The sequence below is a fragment of the Bubalus kerabau genome, chromosome 6 (genome assembly GCF_029407905.1).
Source record: "Bubalus kerabau isolate K-KA32 ecotype Philippines breed swamp buffalo chromosome 6, PCC_UOA_SB_1v2, whole genome shotgun sequence".
Classification (NCBI taxonomy): Eukaryota; Metazoa; Chordata; class Mammalia; order Artiodactyla; family Bovidae; genus Bubalus; species Bubalus kerabau.
Window position 1 is genome coordinate 9,390,419 of NC_073629.1, and position 16,413 is coordinate 9,406,831.

At 43.0% G+C, this 16,413-nt stretch overlaps 1 protein-coding gene across 3 annotated transcripts in view; it reads right to left on the reverse strand.

The window, feature by feature from the left end:
* Window positions 1-827: 827 nt before the first annotated feature.
* LY9 (lymphocyte antigen 9) overlaps window positions 828-16,413 on the reverse strand; it is a 28,205-nt gene continuing 12,619 nt past the window's right edge. Inside the window, exons 3-10 of one of the 3 annotated variants that reach the window (XM_055586721.1) lie at window positions 13,569-13,844; window positions 12,727-13,065; window positions 11,310-11,579; window positions 9,990-10,097; window positions 8,965-9,018; window positions 4,850-5,130; window positions 4,394-4,465; window positions 828-1,849 (exon numbers count right to left, since the gene is read on the reverse strand). In XM_055586721.1, the coding sequence (XP_055442696.1) occupies window positions 1,781-1,849; window positions 4,394-4,465; window positions 4,850-5,130; window positions 8,965-9,018; window positions 9,990-10,097; window positions 11,310-11,579; window positions 12,727-13,065; window positions 13,569-13,844 (1,469 nt within the window). In that variant the 3' untranslated portion in view covers window positions 828-1,780. Of the gene's footprint in view, window positions 1,850-4,393; window positions 4,466-4,849; window positions 5,173-8,964; window positions 9,019-9,989; window positions 10,098-11,309; window positions 11,580-12,726; window positions 13,066-13,568; window positions 13,845-16,413 lie in introns of all 3 variants that reach the window. The other 2 variants (XM_055586723.1, XM_055586722.1) reach the window with 2 other exon arrangements.

Below are 16,413 nucleotides of genomic sequence, written 5' to 3' on the forward strand. Positions count from 1 at the left end.
TCGTTTTCTGAATGTTGAGCTTTAAGCCAGCTTTTTCACTCTCCTCTTTCACTTTCATCAAGAGGCTTTTTAGTTCTTCTTCACTTTCTGCCATAAGGGTGGTGTCATCTGCATATCTGAGGTTACTGCTATTTCTCCCAGCAATCTTGATTCCAGTTTGTGCTTCCTCCAGCCCAGCGAGTCTCATGATGTACTCTGCATATAGGCTAAATAAGCAGAGTGACAATATACAGCCTTGACGTACTCCTTTTCCTATTTGGAACTAGCCTGTTGTTCCATGTCCAGTTCTAACTGTTGCTTCCTGACCTGTATACAGGTTTCTCAAGAGGCAGGTGAAGTGGTTTGGTATTCCCATCTCTTTCAGAATTTTCCACAGTTTATTGTGATCCACACAGTCAAAGGCTTTGGCATAGTCAATAAAGCAGAAATAGATGTTTTTCTGGAATGCTCTTGCTTTTTCGATGATCCAGCAGATGTTGGCAATTTGATCTCTGGTTCCTCTGCCTTTTCTAAAACCAGCTTGAATATCTGGAAGTTCATAGTTCACATATTGCTGAAGCCTGGCTTGGATAATTTTGAGCACTACTTTACTAGCATGTGAGATGAGTGCAATTGTGAGGTAGTTTGAGCATTTTTTGGCATTGCCCTTTCTTTGGGATTGGAATAAAAACTGACTGTTTCCAGCCTTGTGGCCACTGCTGAGTTTTCCGAATTTGCTGACATATTGAGTACAGCACTTTCACAGCTCATCTTTTAGGATTTGAAATAGCTCAACTGAAATTCCGTCAACTTTAAGTGCTTAGAAATATATAAAAAGAGTAATGTGAAATTGAAAGTCGCTCAGTCATGTCCAACTCTTTGCGACCCCATGGACTTCTCCAGACCAGAATACTGGAGTGGGTAGCCTTTCCCTTCTCCATAGAATCTCCCCAACCCAGGGTTCGAACCCAGGTCTCCTGCTTTGCAGGCAGATTCTTTACCAGCTGAGCCACAAAGGAAGCCCAAGAATACTGTTAAAAAGAGTAATACACACAAATGGTTTAAAAAATCCAGCCGTACAAAATATATGCAGTAAAAAAATTCCCAAACCAGCCCAGCTTCCTGAGGCAGCCACTGATAATTTTTTTGTATTTCCTTTCAAAATTTTTCTTTTTGTAAACATACAGCTATCTATTTCTTTTTTATTCAACTGGTGACATATGATACACCAGGACTTTGTTCTGTCCATCAAATGACGTATCTTAGAGCTCCTTCTATATTAGCGCATATTAATCTCTACTTTCCTTCTTTAAAAAAGTGGCAGGCTTTGCCATTGCATGGGTACACTTTCATGCGTTTAATCAGATTCCTACTAAATGCACACTTAGGTTATTTCTAGTCTTTTATTTGAAAAATACTACAGTGGTCATGATTTCACCTAGATCTATGTGTTCATAAGCGAGACTATCTGTTGGATTTATTTTAGCAGCTGTTTATAGGACCATGTGAAGATCCTGGTCCCCTTCGACGACATGACAAGCCTTGGCAGAATCTTCAGGCATGCATCTGAGCTGAGAGGTTGTACAGTATGAGCATAGAAGGAGACAAACAGAGGCCAGAGGCTGTCTGATCGGTTAATGGATTTGGGAAGTCATGAGGTGTGAGAAAAAGAGAAGGCCCAAATCCAGGCATATCTGAGACAATGAAGGAAATTCTGAAGTTCTTCTGTCTTCAGGGGCCTGGGCCTTATTATGTCTAGCAGCCTATCCAACCTCACTGAGGGAGGTAGCTGCTTTTCTTTTCAGGGGACATTTTCATAGGTAGGTATTTCAGGAGACTTAAGGTCATTCTGTTGCGATGGTGGCACAACCTGTGAGGCAAAAGACACACAAGGATATGGTTAATAAAGCCTAGAAGGTACCAGTTTTCTCAGCCTTGTGCTGGCAGGAGAGACGAAGGTGAGGCCAGGCTATGATTGGTCCATCCTGTGAAGTAAGGTCATATGGATTGGCCTAGGGATGGAGCAATCATTCAAGCTGATGATAAGCATTTATGGAAAATCTCCTAATGGTAAGCATCATGTGCCAGGCTCTTTGGAAGGGAGATTTAGGACAGTTTTGTGCAACAAGTTGAGGGGGTTCATAAATGACAATAAAAGGCCTTGCTCTCAAGAAGCTACAGTTTGGGATCCCAGTCTTCACCCTAGCGAGAGAAACATTTATATAAAGATAATTCAAGTTTTAGAGGCTGAGTTCCATAGTAATAGTCCAAACCATCAGACCTTCATGTTCCAAGGGTTCTGGGAATCCCCTGTTTGTGAGTGTTCAGGAAAGGCTCAAAAGAGCAGATGAGACATAAGCTGATGCAGAAGGAAGGTCTGTTGTTCTTTAGTCGCTAAGTCGTGTCCATTCTTTTGCCACCCCATGGGCTGTAGCCCGCCTGGCTCCTCTGTTCATGGGATTTTCCAGGCAAGAATATTGGAGTGGGTTGCCATTTTCTCCTCCAGGGAATCGTCCCAATCAAGGGATCATACCTGAGTCTCCTGCATTGTAGGTGAATTCTTTATCACTGAGCCACCTGGGAAGCCCAGAGAGGAGGTTAGGTACCAGCAATAGCTTGGGAATAGCACGACCTTCTTTGAGATATCATGCAGATACAAGTGTCAGAAAATAATAACTAAAGAAGACTTGAGGATTTCCTGATCAAGTGGGAAATAGTGGCTTTAGGAAACCCAGAACTAGGATTCCTTAAAATTCTGAAGGTAAAGAATAAATTCTATCTGGAGGTTGGCTCAGGAAATGCATTGATTTTTCTCTTATATTGTGGGTGAGGGTGGTTTTAGGGATCTTAAGTTCCTAGAGTGGTGTAGAAGTCATTCAGGACTGATCAGACAAAGGAGGTCTCATGACCTGTCTGAAACTCGGAGCAGGGACTGACGTCCATGACTTTGAGATTGACTAGAATTGACTGAAACACGAAAGGCCAGTCCTAAGCAGCTTTGGGAATGTAGTGAATAATACAGATTTGGCTTCAAGGCCAAAGATAAAGTTCTTAGCTGGTTAAGCATTAGGCCATGCTCTAGAAATCAGGACATGAGGCAGAAGATGATTGAATCAAACTATATAGTTGCACAAGTGTTTACCAAGCAGATTCTATCAGTCTTTTAAGGTCTAGTCCAAACTATTTTTTCCATGAAGTCGTTCCTGTCTACCTCTGAAGTCGTTCCTATCTACCATTTCCAATGTATGAAAAACCCTTGGAAACTGCATACATAATATGTAGTCATGAAGAGTATTTTCTCTCCCCATCCAAGTTACTAAATCACTCCAACTCTCCTAGATCAAAGATAGATAATATAACAAGTCTTAAAAGTCAAGGTTAGTGCCTTAAACAATCTGAATCCCCAGAGCACTCAGCCCAGTTCTGGGCAAACAAAAGGTATTCAATAAATATCTACTGTTTGATTCATCAACTATAGAGAAGGAGCATAACTGAAAAACTTTGAGAGCTAAAAAAAAATCTTATTTGAACATTTTACAGGGAGGGAATTCTGGGGGAGACTTGAAAGCTAAACTGTGAATGGGCCCAATATTTTCAGGAAAATGAAAGTGGAGCAGACAGCCAGATTCAGATCAGAGTTAATTGTTTAAGAGTTTTCAGGATTAATTAAAAACTCTGGTTTCCTAACCACTAGCTCTGTGTACTTAGGCAAACTTAGTTTCTTCAATCTCAGCTTCTCTGGCTATAAAATTTGCATGATAGCACACTTACAGAGGTATTATAAGGATCAGATGAGACTATGTTTGTCAATGTTTTATAGACTATAAAAGTTTATATGAACTTATTATTAATGGGAATTTCTATGGTTAGTGCTCAGTCACTCAGTCGTGTCTGACTCTGTGCGACCCCAAGGACAGTAGCCCACCAGGCTCCTCCGTCCATGGGATTCTCCAGACAAGAATGCTGGAGTGGGTTGCCATTTCCTTCTCCATTTCTATGTTTAAGGGATCTTTTAATACTATAATGAGACCAATGTGCTGTAATTAATGGCACATTTTCCAAAAAATCTTGACATTATACTGTTGGTTATATTCCAATTGTTTTGGAAAGTTTCCATTTTGATGGATGAGAGAGAGATTTAGAAACATATATGGACCATTTAGTGTTTGTGTTTACAGACTCTCTTTCTCGTCAGTGTTAAGACCAAGCAATATAAGATATTATTAAGTTAATTAGAAATGTTCAGCTTTTGGCTGCACAGATGTAAATCAGGAATAATTGTTTCAATATCACTATGGACCAAGGCGTGTGTCAGGGGGTGCACAGTGGGTGGAGCTTAAGTTCCTCTGCTTTCAGTTAAAATGGTCTGGCTCTCACTTTATGGACCTCAGGATGCAGAGAAAATTGTTCTCACCTTCTGAGGTTTCTGTATAGAGCAGTAGACTGTGGCTGAATTCTCTTTCTTCTGAGGAACTGGAGTCTTTCCCTGTAACAGATCAACACCAGACTGTCCATAATCACCCAAAAAGAGTTTTCCAGAGATTCGCCCTCAGCCCTTGAGGTGAAGGAACACCTCTCCAGGTTCTGATTTCACACAGAGGGTGGCACTGCCCTAGTGCAGTGGAGACAGCACCTCTGTTTTCCCAGCACCTCCCTTATTTATGGCAGAAGATTGGGAGCTGAGGGATGGGTTCCCTGAGGGAGGGAGCTGAGGGAGGATTCCTGAGGTTGGTAAACATGGATAGAATCACAATTCTCTACCCACGCATCACTGTGCCTGTCCCCCAGTTTGGAGGGATTAGCCTTCCAGGATATTGGATGGTCCTCGAAGGGAAGGGCAAGGGAAGGTGTACTGATGAAAAGAGCTCACCTGCAAGTTAAGGAACACTTGTGTGTACACCGTTTCCCCTTCAACCACAAATGCTGGTGCCACGTTATCTGGAGTGACGAGATCGTACTCTGGTTGGCCCTCAGAGTCCGAGTAAAGTCCGGCGTCCTCCCGAGTGACTGAGTCACACACCTGGTCTCTTCCATTGACGGGCTGGTGCATCCCTGTCCTCTCCTCATCCTCCTCAGTCGTTCCATTGCTGTCAGAGCTGCTGTCGGAGGCGTGCCTGGTAGTCTTAGGGAAAGTGTCCAGCTTCTCATACCCTTGGGAAAGCATGGAGTATAGTGTGTGGCCAGCAGTGGGCTCTGGAACACATTGTTCAGGGTTGGTAAAGGATGTACCAGCACCCCCCTCTCTCTTGCTTTGTGTAAGGATTCAAGCTGCTCTGACTCCTACCCCAGATGAGGCCTAGAGAACTGGAGGAGAAGGAAGGTGTTTTCCTGTCTTCCCTCATGGGGCTCCATTCCCCTCCCCCTTCCGCCTTTCTTTCAAGCACTCACTTATTCATTCATTTGATAAGCATTCATCGAGTGTGACATGTGATGGACTTAGCATCTTTCAGTGAGCAAAACTGGCCTTGTTGAATAAAGTAAACTAGGTATTCTGGGGAAACATAAAGGTGAATTAGACCTGGTGTTGAAGGAGTACACTCTCTAGCTGGGAGTCAGATACATACATAAATCAAATTATGTCAGGCCAGCTCTGACAGTGTCATAGGAAAACTAGGAGGAAAGCGTGTGAGTGGACATAGTCTCCAGTTCAGGAGCAGAGACGAGCTTATGAAAGGATGGAATTCAGGTGGGCCTTCACACTGGGACTTCAATGAGTGAAAGTGGATTCTTGGCGGAGAGAACAGCATAATTAAAGGCAGATATGAAACTTGAGGCATCCTCTCTTTTGGGAAAGGATGATATTTAAAATATTTAGCAACCACCTGGTTTGGGCATAGGACAATCAGAATGGGTGGCTGCTTTAAACAACTGGGTGGACCTCTACTGCCTTTAGGGCATATCAATCAATCCATTTGATCTACATGTAGAATAATAACGGCTTATGCTTTTTAGGTGCCAACTGTGTGTCAGGCACTGTTCTAAAAACAATGCTTTTCATGAATAAATTCATTCAACCTGCATAAAACCCCATTAAGCATAGATAATAACTGTCCTTATTTATGTTTCACAGGTTAAGAAACGGAGCACATTAAGGTTGAATATTTGCAAGTTTAAGTGGGAGGGCCAGGATTTGAATGCAGGTAGTCTGGTCCCTGATGTTCTTACCTGCTACTCAATACTGCCCCTGTGAGTTTTACGTAGGAAAAAAGTAGACGAAAGGTGACCTGGCCCAATATTGAGTGAGAATAGTACTTATCTACCTGGGAAGCCAGGTAGTGCTAGTGGTAAAGAACGTGTCTGCCAGTGCAGGAGACACAAGACATGCAGGTTCGATCCCTGGGTCAGGAAGATCCCCTGGAGAAGGAAATGGGTATTCTTGCCTGAAGAATCCCATGGACAGAGGAAGCCCCGGCTCCTGTGTCCATGGGGTCACAAAGAGTCAGACATGTCTGAGCCTCCCTACCCTGACACACAGAGTTATCTCCTAGTGAGTGCATACTGTGGACTCCCTGCTGTCCCTTGCAGTCCTCACAGCAACGCTGAGAGGTTGGTGCCCTCATTTTGCAAAGTAAGGAAACTAAGGTTTAGAGACTGAAATGCCCAAGATCACTAAAAAGGAGAGCTAAGATTGAAACACAGCATTATCTGACCTCAGGTCTTATACACCTGGGAATTCCCTGGTGGTCCAGTGGTTAAGAATCTGTCTTCCAACTGGGGGATGCAGGTTGGATCCCTGGTTGGGAAACTAAGATCCCACAGGCCACAGGGCAACTAAGCCTGTGCACCACAACTCCTGAACCCATGCTCCGCAACTAGAGAGCCTGCATACCACCAACCGCAGAGCCCACAGGCTCTGGAGCCTGTGCCACAGCTAGAGAGAAGCCTGTGTGCCACGATGAAGATCCAGTGTCTGCAACTAAGACCTAATGCAGCCAAAAATAAATACATAAATAAATATTAAAGAATTTACACACATGACCACTAGGTTACCTTGTCTTTTGAATAACAGACAAAGACCACAAGGAGCCATTGATGGTTATAGAACAGTCATAATTGGGCTTTGCAAAGTGGGATCAGAAGGGCTAAAAAGGAGAAAATCTGAAGAGGGAATGGCTAGTTAGGAAACTATTATAATATTTTAGAGAAGAAGTTACAAGGAATGGGAATGTCTGTTAATAAAGACTTGTTAAGGTATATCTGTAGAATGGAATAAATGAGAGTCAGTCTTAATCTACAATTAAGTTAAAAAAGCAGACTCAGAAAAATGTGATAGATTACTCTCACATATGTGATCAAAGGAAAAATATACAGCTTGTAAATGCATGAAAATGCTCTCAAAGGATGTAAACATACATATATCTTATCAACAGGGGTCTTTTCAGGGAAATACCTGGGCATTGGGATTTAGAAGGAGGGGATTATTTTTATTTTTATTTTTTTTTAATTTTATTTTTTAACTTCAATATTGTATTGATTTTGCCATATAGCAACATGAATCCGCCACAGGTATACACGTGTTCCCCATCCTGAACCCTCCTCCCTCCTCCCTCCTCCTTCCCTGTACCATCCCTCTAGGTCGTCCCAGTGCACCAGCCCCAAGCATCCAGTATCGTGCATAGAACCTGGACTGGTGACTCATTTCATATATGGAGACAGCAAAAGAGACACTGATGTTTAGAACAATCTTTTGGACTCTGTGGAGGAGGGGATTATTTTTAATTTATACCATGTGAATATTTGACTTTTCAATTAAAAAAAAAGAACCTATTCAATAAAACAACAAATTAGTGATAGCATGAACTCAGGCAGTGGCAGAGTCTTTAGAGAAAAGGAAGCTGAAGAGATAATGGAGACATGAAAGAAGCAGGACTTGGGCACTGAGGAGAGGTGCTGGGGGAGGCAGGAGGGCCACGGATGACAGTGGTGTCCCTAGTACTTTTTCACTCTTCCTCTTGTGCCCAGGATGCCAAGGAAGGAGACTTCAGGCTAGCGGAGACCAGGGTCTGTCCTGCCAGCTCTAAGGAGGAAGCTGGTGGGAATCTCCAAAGTCCAGATTTATTTCCATTTCTTGCCCCTTTTTACTTGGTTACACTTTCCTATCAGAAAAGACTACAATGTTAGACACTGAACCCCTGGCTCCCCCCAACAGGCCCTCCTCTTATTCTATCTCCTCGGGGCATCCCCTCCTTGAGAGGTGACACAGCATTTTTTTAAAAGAAGGGTTTGACTGAGTGGTCAGGGTTTGGGGATTCCTTAGAACTCCAGAGCTCCAGAGTTCAAGGTGGCAATTTAGAACACTGAGATTCCAGAGTGGGAGAGTAGGGTGCAGGCATCTCAGCTCTCCATCCCAAAGCTCAGCAGAACAGCTCCACTTTTACATGCATTGTACTTTTGGGGTGTTGCATAATATTTTGTCTGAAGAAAGCATTCCTTAGCTTTTTCAAAAATCAGAAAACCACTGCCTCAGTAATACTCTTGGGTAATAGGTAACTAGAAAGTCTTATGAATTTTAATTTCAATGAAGTGTTAATTTTGCTTCTGTCACAGATTTACTATTGCATCTGGTCTTTGTTTCTCCATTCTTGGAGTGGAGCCAGCGACTTCATCCTCAGCATGGGGCACACTGCAGTAATGGCAGCCAATGCCTGAGGAATCCTAGAGATGCCAGAGGACAGACAACTTTCCCTAGCTCTGTTTACCATCTTTCAGGAGTCCAGCCTCCTTGTGTCTTTTGTTCCCCAAATCACCTTCCTTTAGCATGTTGCTTCTCAAACTTTAACAGTTTTGTGATTCACCTATAGATCTTGTTAAAATACAGATTCATGTTCAGTGTTATGGGGTGGTGCCCAAGATTTGCATTTCTAACGAGCTCCTGGGGATACTCATGTTGCTGGTCACACATGCAGATCACGCTCTAAGTAGCCATGCTCTGGAGCTTCCATGTGGCCTGAGGCCGCATAGCCTGTGTCATTGGTGACACATTACCTGGTGTGTCAACTGAGGTCTCGGCTTGACTGGAACTGAAAGCTCGGGCTGAACCTGGGAAACCAAGTTAGAGAAGGAGTGTCAACAGGGCTGTGAGAGGAGAGGGTCTCTGATTTTGTGAGAGTCAGAGGAGAGGGAGAGAGATTTCTGAAGATGTAGACAGGGAAAAGGCTTTTGGGAGGAAGGTGAACCCTGATGTGAGTACAAGCCCACAGGAAGGGATGGCCAGAGTCTAGGGTCATTTTCAGCTGAGGAGACTGCTCTGCACCTCCTGCCATCTCTCTGGAAGGGAGAGCTATAATCCCTCTGTGGTAGCCACTTATCAGTTTGGTTTGCTGACTCACAGTAATTCTTCCAGGGACCCTGTGTTCTAACCAATCTATTCTTCCTGGAAACTACTCCATCTCCCTTCAATATCCCAGGAAGAGCTGCCAATCACAAAAGTTCATCTTATTGCCCACAGTGATGAGTCCAAGCAATTGTCACATGACTTCAGTGGAGCCAATCAGGTTTCTAAGGTTCTTCAAATTTGAGTTGGTGGGGAAACATCTTTCTCCCCCTCCTGGTGTCTGAACTACTAGTACATGTGAGTCTGGAGCTACTAGCTGCTCTGTTTTGGTACATTTTACCCACCCTGCCCTTCAGTTGGCTGAAGAAAGAGAGCTAAGCTGGCTCAAAGGGAAAAATAGGGATGAAAGATGGAGCACTCTAGTGACTTTTGAGTCTCTGGTGATGTTTGTCTCTAGGCCAGCTCTTCCCTTCCTTCCCCAAAGACTGACCATATAAGCCCTCAGATAACAACTCACTCCCCTTGTGCTTCTCCTCACCCTTTTTTGTCTAAGCTAGTTTGAGTTGGGTTTCAATTATTTGCGACTAAAGAGCCCCCACTGACACCTCCCCCCCCCGATCACTCTGAGAAGAAAGGAGGTCTTGAGAGAGAAGGGGATTAAAAGAGGACAAGGACGTCTCCAAAGGGCCCAAGGAGATGGCCTAGTGCTGGCAGATGTCACTGATCTCAGACTCACATCGTCTTTGTTGCTTCCAAAAGTGCCAGCCAGAGATCCCAAAGCCCAGAGGGATGAAGAGAACCACCAGGGAGAGCCCGATCCAAAACTCTGTGCTTCTCTCAGGTCCTGTGAAGAGGAAATGGGGGGTATTAGTATAAGTAATAACGAGAGAGTTAGGGCAAACTGTGGACAGAACAGAATGGCCATCCTACCTGCCTCTTAAAATCCCACACTATTGCAGAAAATATTCCTTTTCATTCATTCATTCTACAACTATGTATTGAGCAGTCATCCTCTAAGCAAGAAATTATAGCAGTAAGGCAGGCACCACCCCTGATGGAGAGGTTTATCTTGCCCAGCATCACAGAGAACCTGAGCTGGGACTTGAATGTGGGCTGCCAGACTCTAAAACACCCTTATCTGTCACACCACTGCCCTTCTCTAAAAACAGCATAAGAAGAGTTCTAGGTAGTGAGTCCAGATTACTATTGATCAGAGCTCTAAACCCATTTGCCAGTCACAGCCTGACTCAGCATTTTCACACCCTGGGTAAATTTCCTTTTTTTCCCCCCTCTACTTCTCCCTAGGGAAGAGCAGAGCACAGAATGTTGAATCTCAATTCTGCTTTTTCTGTGTGATCTTGGTTAGTATGACTGAGGAATTAAACTATTTAATTTAAATTAATTAAAATTTAAATTTAAAACAGTTACTCAATTCCTAATTGAAAAAGTGTTAAGTATATTTGGAACAAGTTGGATATAAATATATTTTTTCAATGGCAAATTTTATGAAATCTGAATACAGATCAAGTACTTCCCATGAGAATTTAGCATCTTCATTGAGATGTGCCATAAGGGTAAAGTACATCCTGGATTTCAAAGGCTTCATACAAACTGAGATGCAAATTATGTCATGAATAATTCTTTGTATTGATTACATGTTGAAGGATGATATTTTGGATATGTTGGGTAAAATAAAATATGTGATTAAAATTAATTTTACCTTTGCTTTTGCCTTTTCCATATGACTTAAAAATTTAAATTACCTATGTGACTTTTATATGGAGAAGGCAATGGCACCCCACTCCAGTACTCTTGCCTGGAAAATCCCATGGATGGAGGAGCCTGGTGGGCTGCAGTCCATGGGGTCGTTAGGAGTCAGACACGACTGAGTGACTTCACTTCACTCACTATGTGATTTTTGTTATATTTCTATTGGCTTGTGCTGCTTTAAAGACTCTCACTTCGCTTGCTGCACTTCATAAAGAACCACTCGGAAGGAAAACTCCTGGGTCCAAGGACCCGTCTGAGGTCTGGCTGAACAAAGATAGGGAGCAACCTGGACAGAGGTCCCTAGAAAGAAACTGCTGGGAGCTGTTGCTGACAGGGTTGCTGGCTGTGCAGGTGAAGTTGGGGTGTTTTTCTCCACTTCTCCAGGAGATGCTGAGGTGAGCGCCCCCTTGGGAAATGACAGCTCCTTTAAGCAGAGGGGTCCATCCATATGTCACATTGTGTCCACTGTCCTCCACTGAGCATGTCAGGCTGACCTTGCAGATGCCGTCCTTTGTGAGCCTGAGGCTTCTTGTGACATTTGGCTTCTTCAGCCTCTCTGTGTGAGGAGAAAGGCAGACCAGATGTGGAGTCAGGCCCGCCTACGGGCAGGGACCATTCAAAATATATTCATGAAGTTATGTGTTGACACTGCCTTAGGGCTGGGAAGGTTCACCTGGCCTTTCCTTTGGTTGCTATGAAATCTCAGCTTATCACTTGATGCTCAGATATGTGAAATAGAGGAGTTAATGAAAGGTGAAAAAACATACCGCATCATTCTATATGGTATACTGCAAAGAACAAGCAAACCAATCAGCGCAGATAAGCACAATGCTTCCACCTGCCCTGAGACCGTCCAAGGCTTACATTCTGAGGTCCCATCATTGAATTTGTTTACTTACACAAGATGAGGAATACAGAAAGGAGAGCAGAGCACTGTCACAGAGTAAGTACTTAATAAATACTAGCAATTTTAAAAGCAACATATGGCTGGCACCCTTTGTTCCCAGTTTCTTATTCCTTTTACTTGGTTTTCTTCCTGGTTCTTTGATATTTGAGTCACAGTAGGCAACAATAGATGTGAACTAGCTGACTTACATATTTTAACAGGATCCTGGATTGTGACTCCTTTCCCAAGTACTGAGACACCAAGCCGCCCACGCATGAAATAGGTTGACCATGTCTGAATGGTACAGGTGAAGGAGCTGGCAAATACAAATTATACAAACTGTCCAGCCAAGCTCCAGTGAAGCCCAAGGTGGAGGAGGGAGACTATGAGTTCTGTCCCTCACACTTAGGGAAGGTGAGTACCCTTCCAAGCTCTTGGAGCTCACAGGATATTAAAGACTTTCTCCACAGTCTTCTATGATTTTATCCCAGCCAGCTTTGCCTTTATACAAAATTGCAATGTTCTATAAAAATACAGGTTGGGGAGTTCCTGGTCCTACCATCAATGCAGGACAGGGCAACTACTGAAAGTTGCTTGGTTGAGGGTTAACTGGAAGCCTAGAAGAAGAGGGCTCTGAGCAGGGAGATTTTGCCTATCTGCTGGTTGTATTGTCCTCCTGTGAACTGACTGGTGTGAACTGAGTAGTCGTCCTAGTGGTCTGAGGCATTTTGTAGGAGGAGGGAGGTAGGATAGGAAGCAAAGAGAGAAATCTTTCAGGAAAGGAATCTAATGATGGGTGTTCAACTCAGAAACTCACGGTAAATGCGTAGATTGATGTGCTTCACACTGGCAACTCTGGCATTTGAGCACATGTAAGCTTGGTAGAGGCCAGCATGCTCCATCTTCAGTTGGACAATCTTTAGAGAGTAGTCTTGGCTCGAGACCCACACTGTGTTCTGATCTGGATCCTTGAACTCCATGAGCTGATTGGCTGTTGCTTCTTCTCTCCACTCTTTGCTGATAATAGATGTGTTAAGCATCCAGACAACATTGTCTATGTGCTGACTGTCCAGGAGTGCCAGGGACAGGGTGATGGACTCCCCCAGGACCCCCAGAACCGTCTTCCCCATTGGTCCTCCTTGGGAGGCTCCTAGATCTGTAGTTAGAGATGAGATATTGCAATTTCAGCCACTGGTCCTGACCCTTTGACCCTCAGCCTGCCTGAAGGGACTTAAGTCCCAGAGACCCTCCTGCCAAGGATCCCTTCCCCCCTTTTCTGATGAGGCATCCCTGCTGCTTTCACATGGCCACTTGTCATGCACAAGTAAGCACCTGGCTCTGCCTAGTGCATACCCAGGCCTCTCCTGCCTCTCTGCCCTTTTGAGGACACCCTAGGAGACACCCCTAACCCAGCAAAGAGCAATCTAGATTTCTGCATCCATACCTTCTTTCCCTCTCTCTGCAGACTCTTAGGGTTTCACAGTGCCCTGGGAGTGCCTAAGTCCCCTGTCAGTCTCTCTTAGCCTCTTGAGGGTAGAGAAAAAGTAATCTGCAAGTCTGTTCTCTTACCTTGCTACTTCATCTGTGTCCTGACAGAATCCTGGGGTTTAGACTCTATAGCTGCTTAGACTATTTCTGGGCCTTAGTGGAGCCAGTTACCTGTACAGAACTGCGAGACATGGACAGGGTGGGAGCTGCTCTGGCTGACCGGGTTCTTGGCTGTGCAGGTATATGGTAGGTCTGTGTCACAGGGCGACCAGTAGATGGTGAGAGTAGGGTGCCCCCAGGATTCAGAAGCATGAGGATCCCTCGAAGTCCATTTGTACTGAATATCTCCCCCTGCCCCCTCCACAGAGCATACCAGGGTGATGGTACAGGAGGCGTTCTCAGACACGTTCACAGATTGTATGGTGACTTGGGGCTCCTGAAGCTGTTCTGCAAGGACAATGGCAATGAAAATACTCTGACTGCTTCCCCAGCAGGAAAGGGCTAAGGAAAAAAGATGGGGATGGTAGAGCAGCAGAGGGCAGAAGGGAGAGGCCAGCATTGTCTGTTCCTGTGGGAAGTTTTTCTTTCTTTTTTACTTAGTTTCCCACAAAGGTTGAGTGCCTTTCCTCTGTGCTTACCTAGTACCCTCTACAGGTGTTATCACTGTGACTCAACATAACAATAGTCTGAATACTCTATCTCCCCCACCAGTCTGTGAATTCCTCAAAGACAGAGCCAGGATCCATACCTGAACATCCAGCACCTGCCTGACCCATGAAAGGCACTCATGAATCTGGTAAATATTAATAAATGAATGAATTGAGCTAGCCTCAGACTCTAGGGAGTTGGAAGCTCTGCGTCTATCATTTGAGTTGCCCTTGCTTTTGGTCTAAATTTGGAACCCATTTTGGTTTCGGACTTTCTTCCTGGTCCTCTCTTTCCCTTTTGTGCCACCTCCTCTGTTCACAGTGTGTGTACGTGTGTGTGTGTGTAAGTTCACTTTCTTTTTTTTTTGGAATAGGCAATATATAAAATTGAAATTGCAAAGATACAAAAGGTATACATACACACACACAAAGAAACAAGCTCTCTTGCCCCTAGCCAACTAATTTTTCTCCTTAGGAATTATTGTTCCTGGAGGGAATTAATGTTATGAATTTCTTGTTGATCTTTTCAGAGATATTCTAGTTATAGACACATGTATGATAGCATATTATACATATAGTCCTGCAGCTTTAAAAAATTTTAATGTTTTGGAAATTGTTGTATATTAGTATATATTAAGTTGGTTCTTTCTGTTTCTCTTAACTGCATAGAATTCCATTTCCTTAATATACACAGAGCTCCCTACAAATCAGTAAAAAAGGTCAAATGATATGATATAAAAATTAAGCCATAGGCTTAATTTTCTCCCCCCTCCAAATGCATATGTTGAAGTCTTAACCCCCAGTACCTCCGACTGTGATTGAATATAGGACTGTATTTGGAAACAAAGATAATTAATTTAAAATCAGGTCATTAGGATGGTCCCTAGTCCAACATAACTGATGTCCTTAAAAAAAAAGTTGCAGGATATAAAATTAACACACAGAAATCCCTTGCCTTCCTATACACTAACAATGAGAAAATAGAGAAATAAAGGAAACAATTCCATTCACCATTGCAACAAAAAGAATAAAATATTTAGCAATATACCTACCTAAAGAAACTAAAGACCTATATATAGAAAACTATAAAACACTGATGAAAGACATCAAAGAGGACACAAATAGATGGAGAAATATACCATGTTCATGGATTGGAAGAATCAATATAGTGAAAATGAGTATACTACCCAAAGCAATCTATAGATTTAATGCAATCCTTATCAAGCTACCAATCGTATTTTTCAGAAAACTAGAACAAATAATTTCACAATTTGTATGGAAATACAAAAAACCTTGAATAACCAAAGCAATCTTGAGAAAGAAGAATGGAACTGGAGGAATCAACCTGTTTGACTTAGGGCTCTACTAAAAAGCCACAGTCATCAAGAGAGTATGGTACTGGCACAAAGACAGAATTATAGACAATGGAACAAAATAGAAAGCCCAGAGATAAATGCATGCACCTATGGACACCTTATCTTTGACAAAGGAGGCAAGAATATACAATGGGGAAAAGACAAACTCTTTAACAAGTGGTGCTGGGAAAACTGGTCAACCGCTTGTAAAAGAATGAAACTAGAACACTTTCTAACACCATACACAAAAATAAACTCAAAATGGATTAAAGATCTAACTGTAAGACCAGAAACTATAAAACTCCTAGAGTAAAACATAGGCAAAACATTCTCTGACATAAATCACAGCAGGATCTTCTATGACCCACCTCCCAGAATGGAAATCAAAGCAAAAATAAACAAATGGGACCTAATTAAACTTAAAAGCTTTTGCAGAACGAAGGAAACTATAAGCAAGGTTTAAAGACAGCCTTCAGAATGGGAGAAAATAATAGCAAACAAAGTAACTGACAAAGAATTAATCTCAAAAATATACAAGCAGCTCCTGCAGCTCAATTCAAGAAAAAAAATGATCCAATCAAAAAATGGGCCAAAGAACTAAACAGACATTTCTCCAAAGAAGACATACAGAAATGGGCCAAAGAACTAAACAGACATTTCTCCAAAGAAGACATACAAATGGCTAACAAACACATGAAAAGATGCTCAACATCACTCATTATCAGAGATATGCAAATCTAAACCACAATGAAGTACCATCTCATGCCAGTCAGAATGGCTGCTATCAAAAAGTCTACAAAACAATAAATGCTGGAGAGGATGCAGAGAAAAAGGAACCCTCTTACACTGTTGGTGGGAATACAAACTAGTACAGCCACTATGGAGAACAATGTGGCGATTCCTTAAAAAACTGGAAATAGAACTGCCATATGACCCAGAAATCCCACTGCTGGGCACACACACCAAGGAAACCAGAATTGAAAGAGACCTGTGTACCCCAATGTTCATCACAGG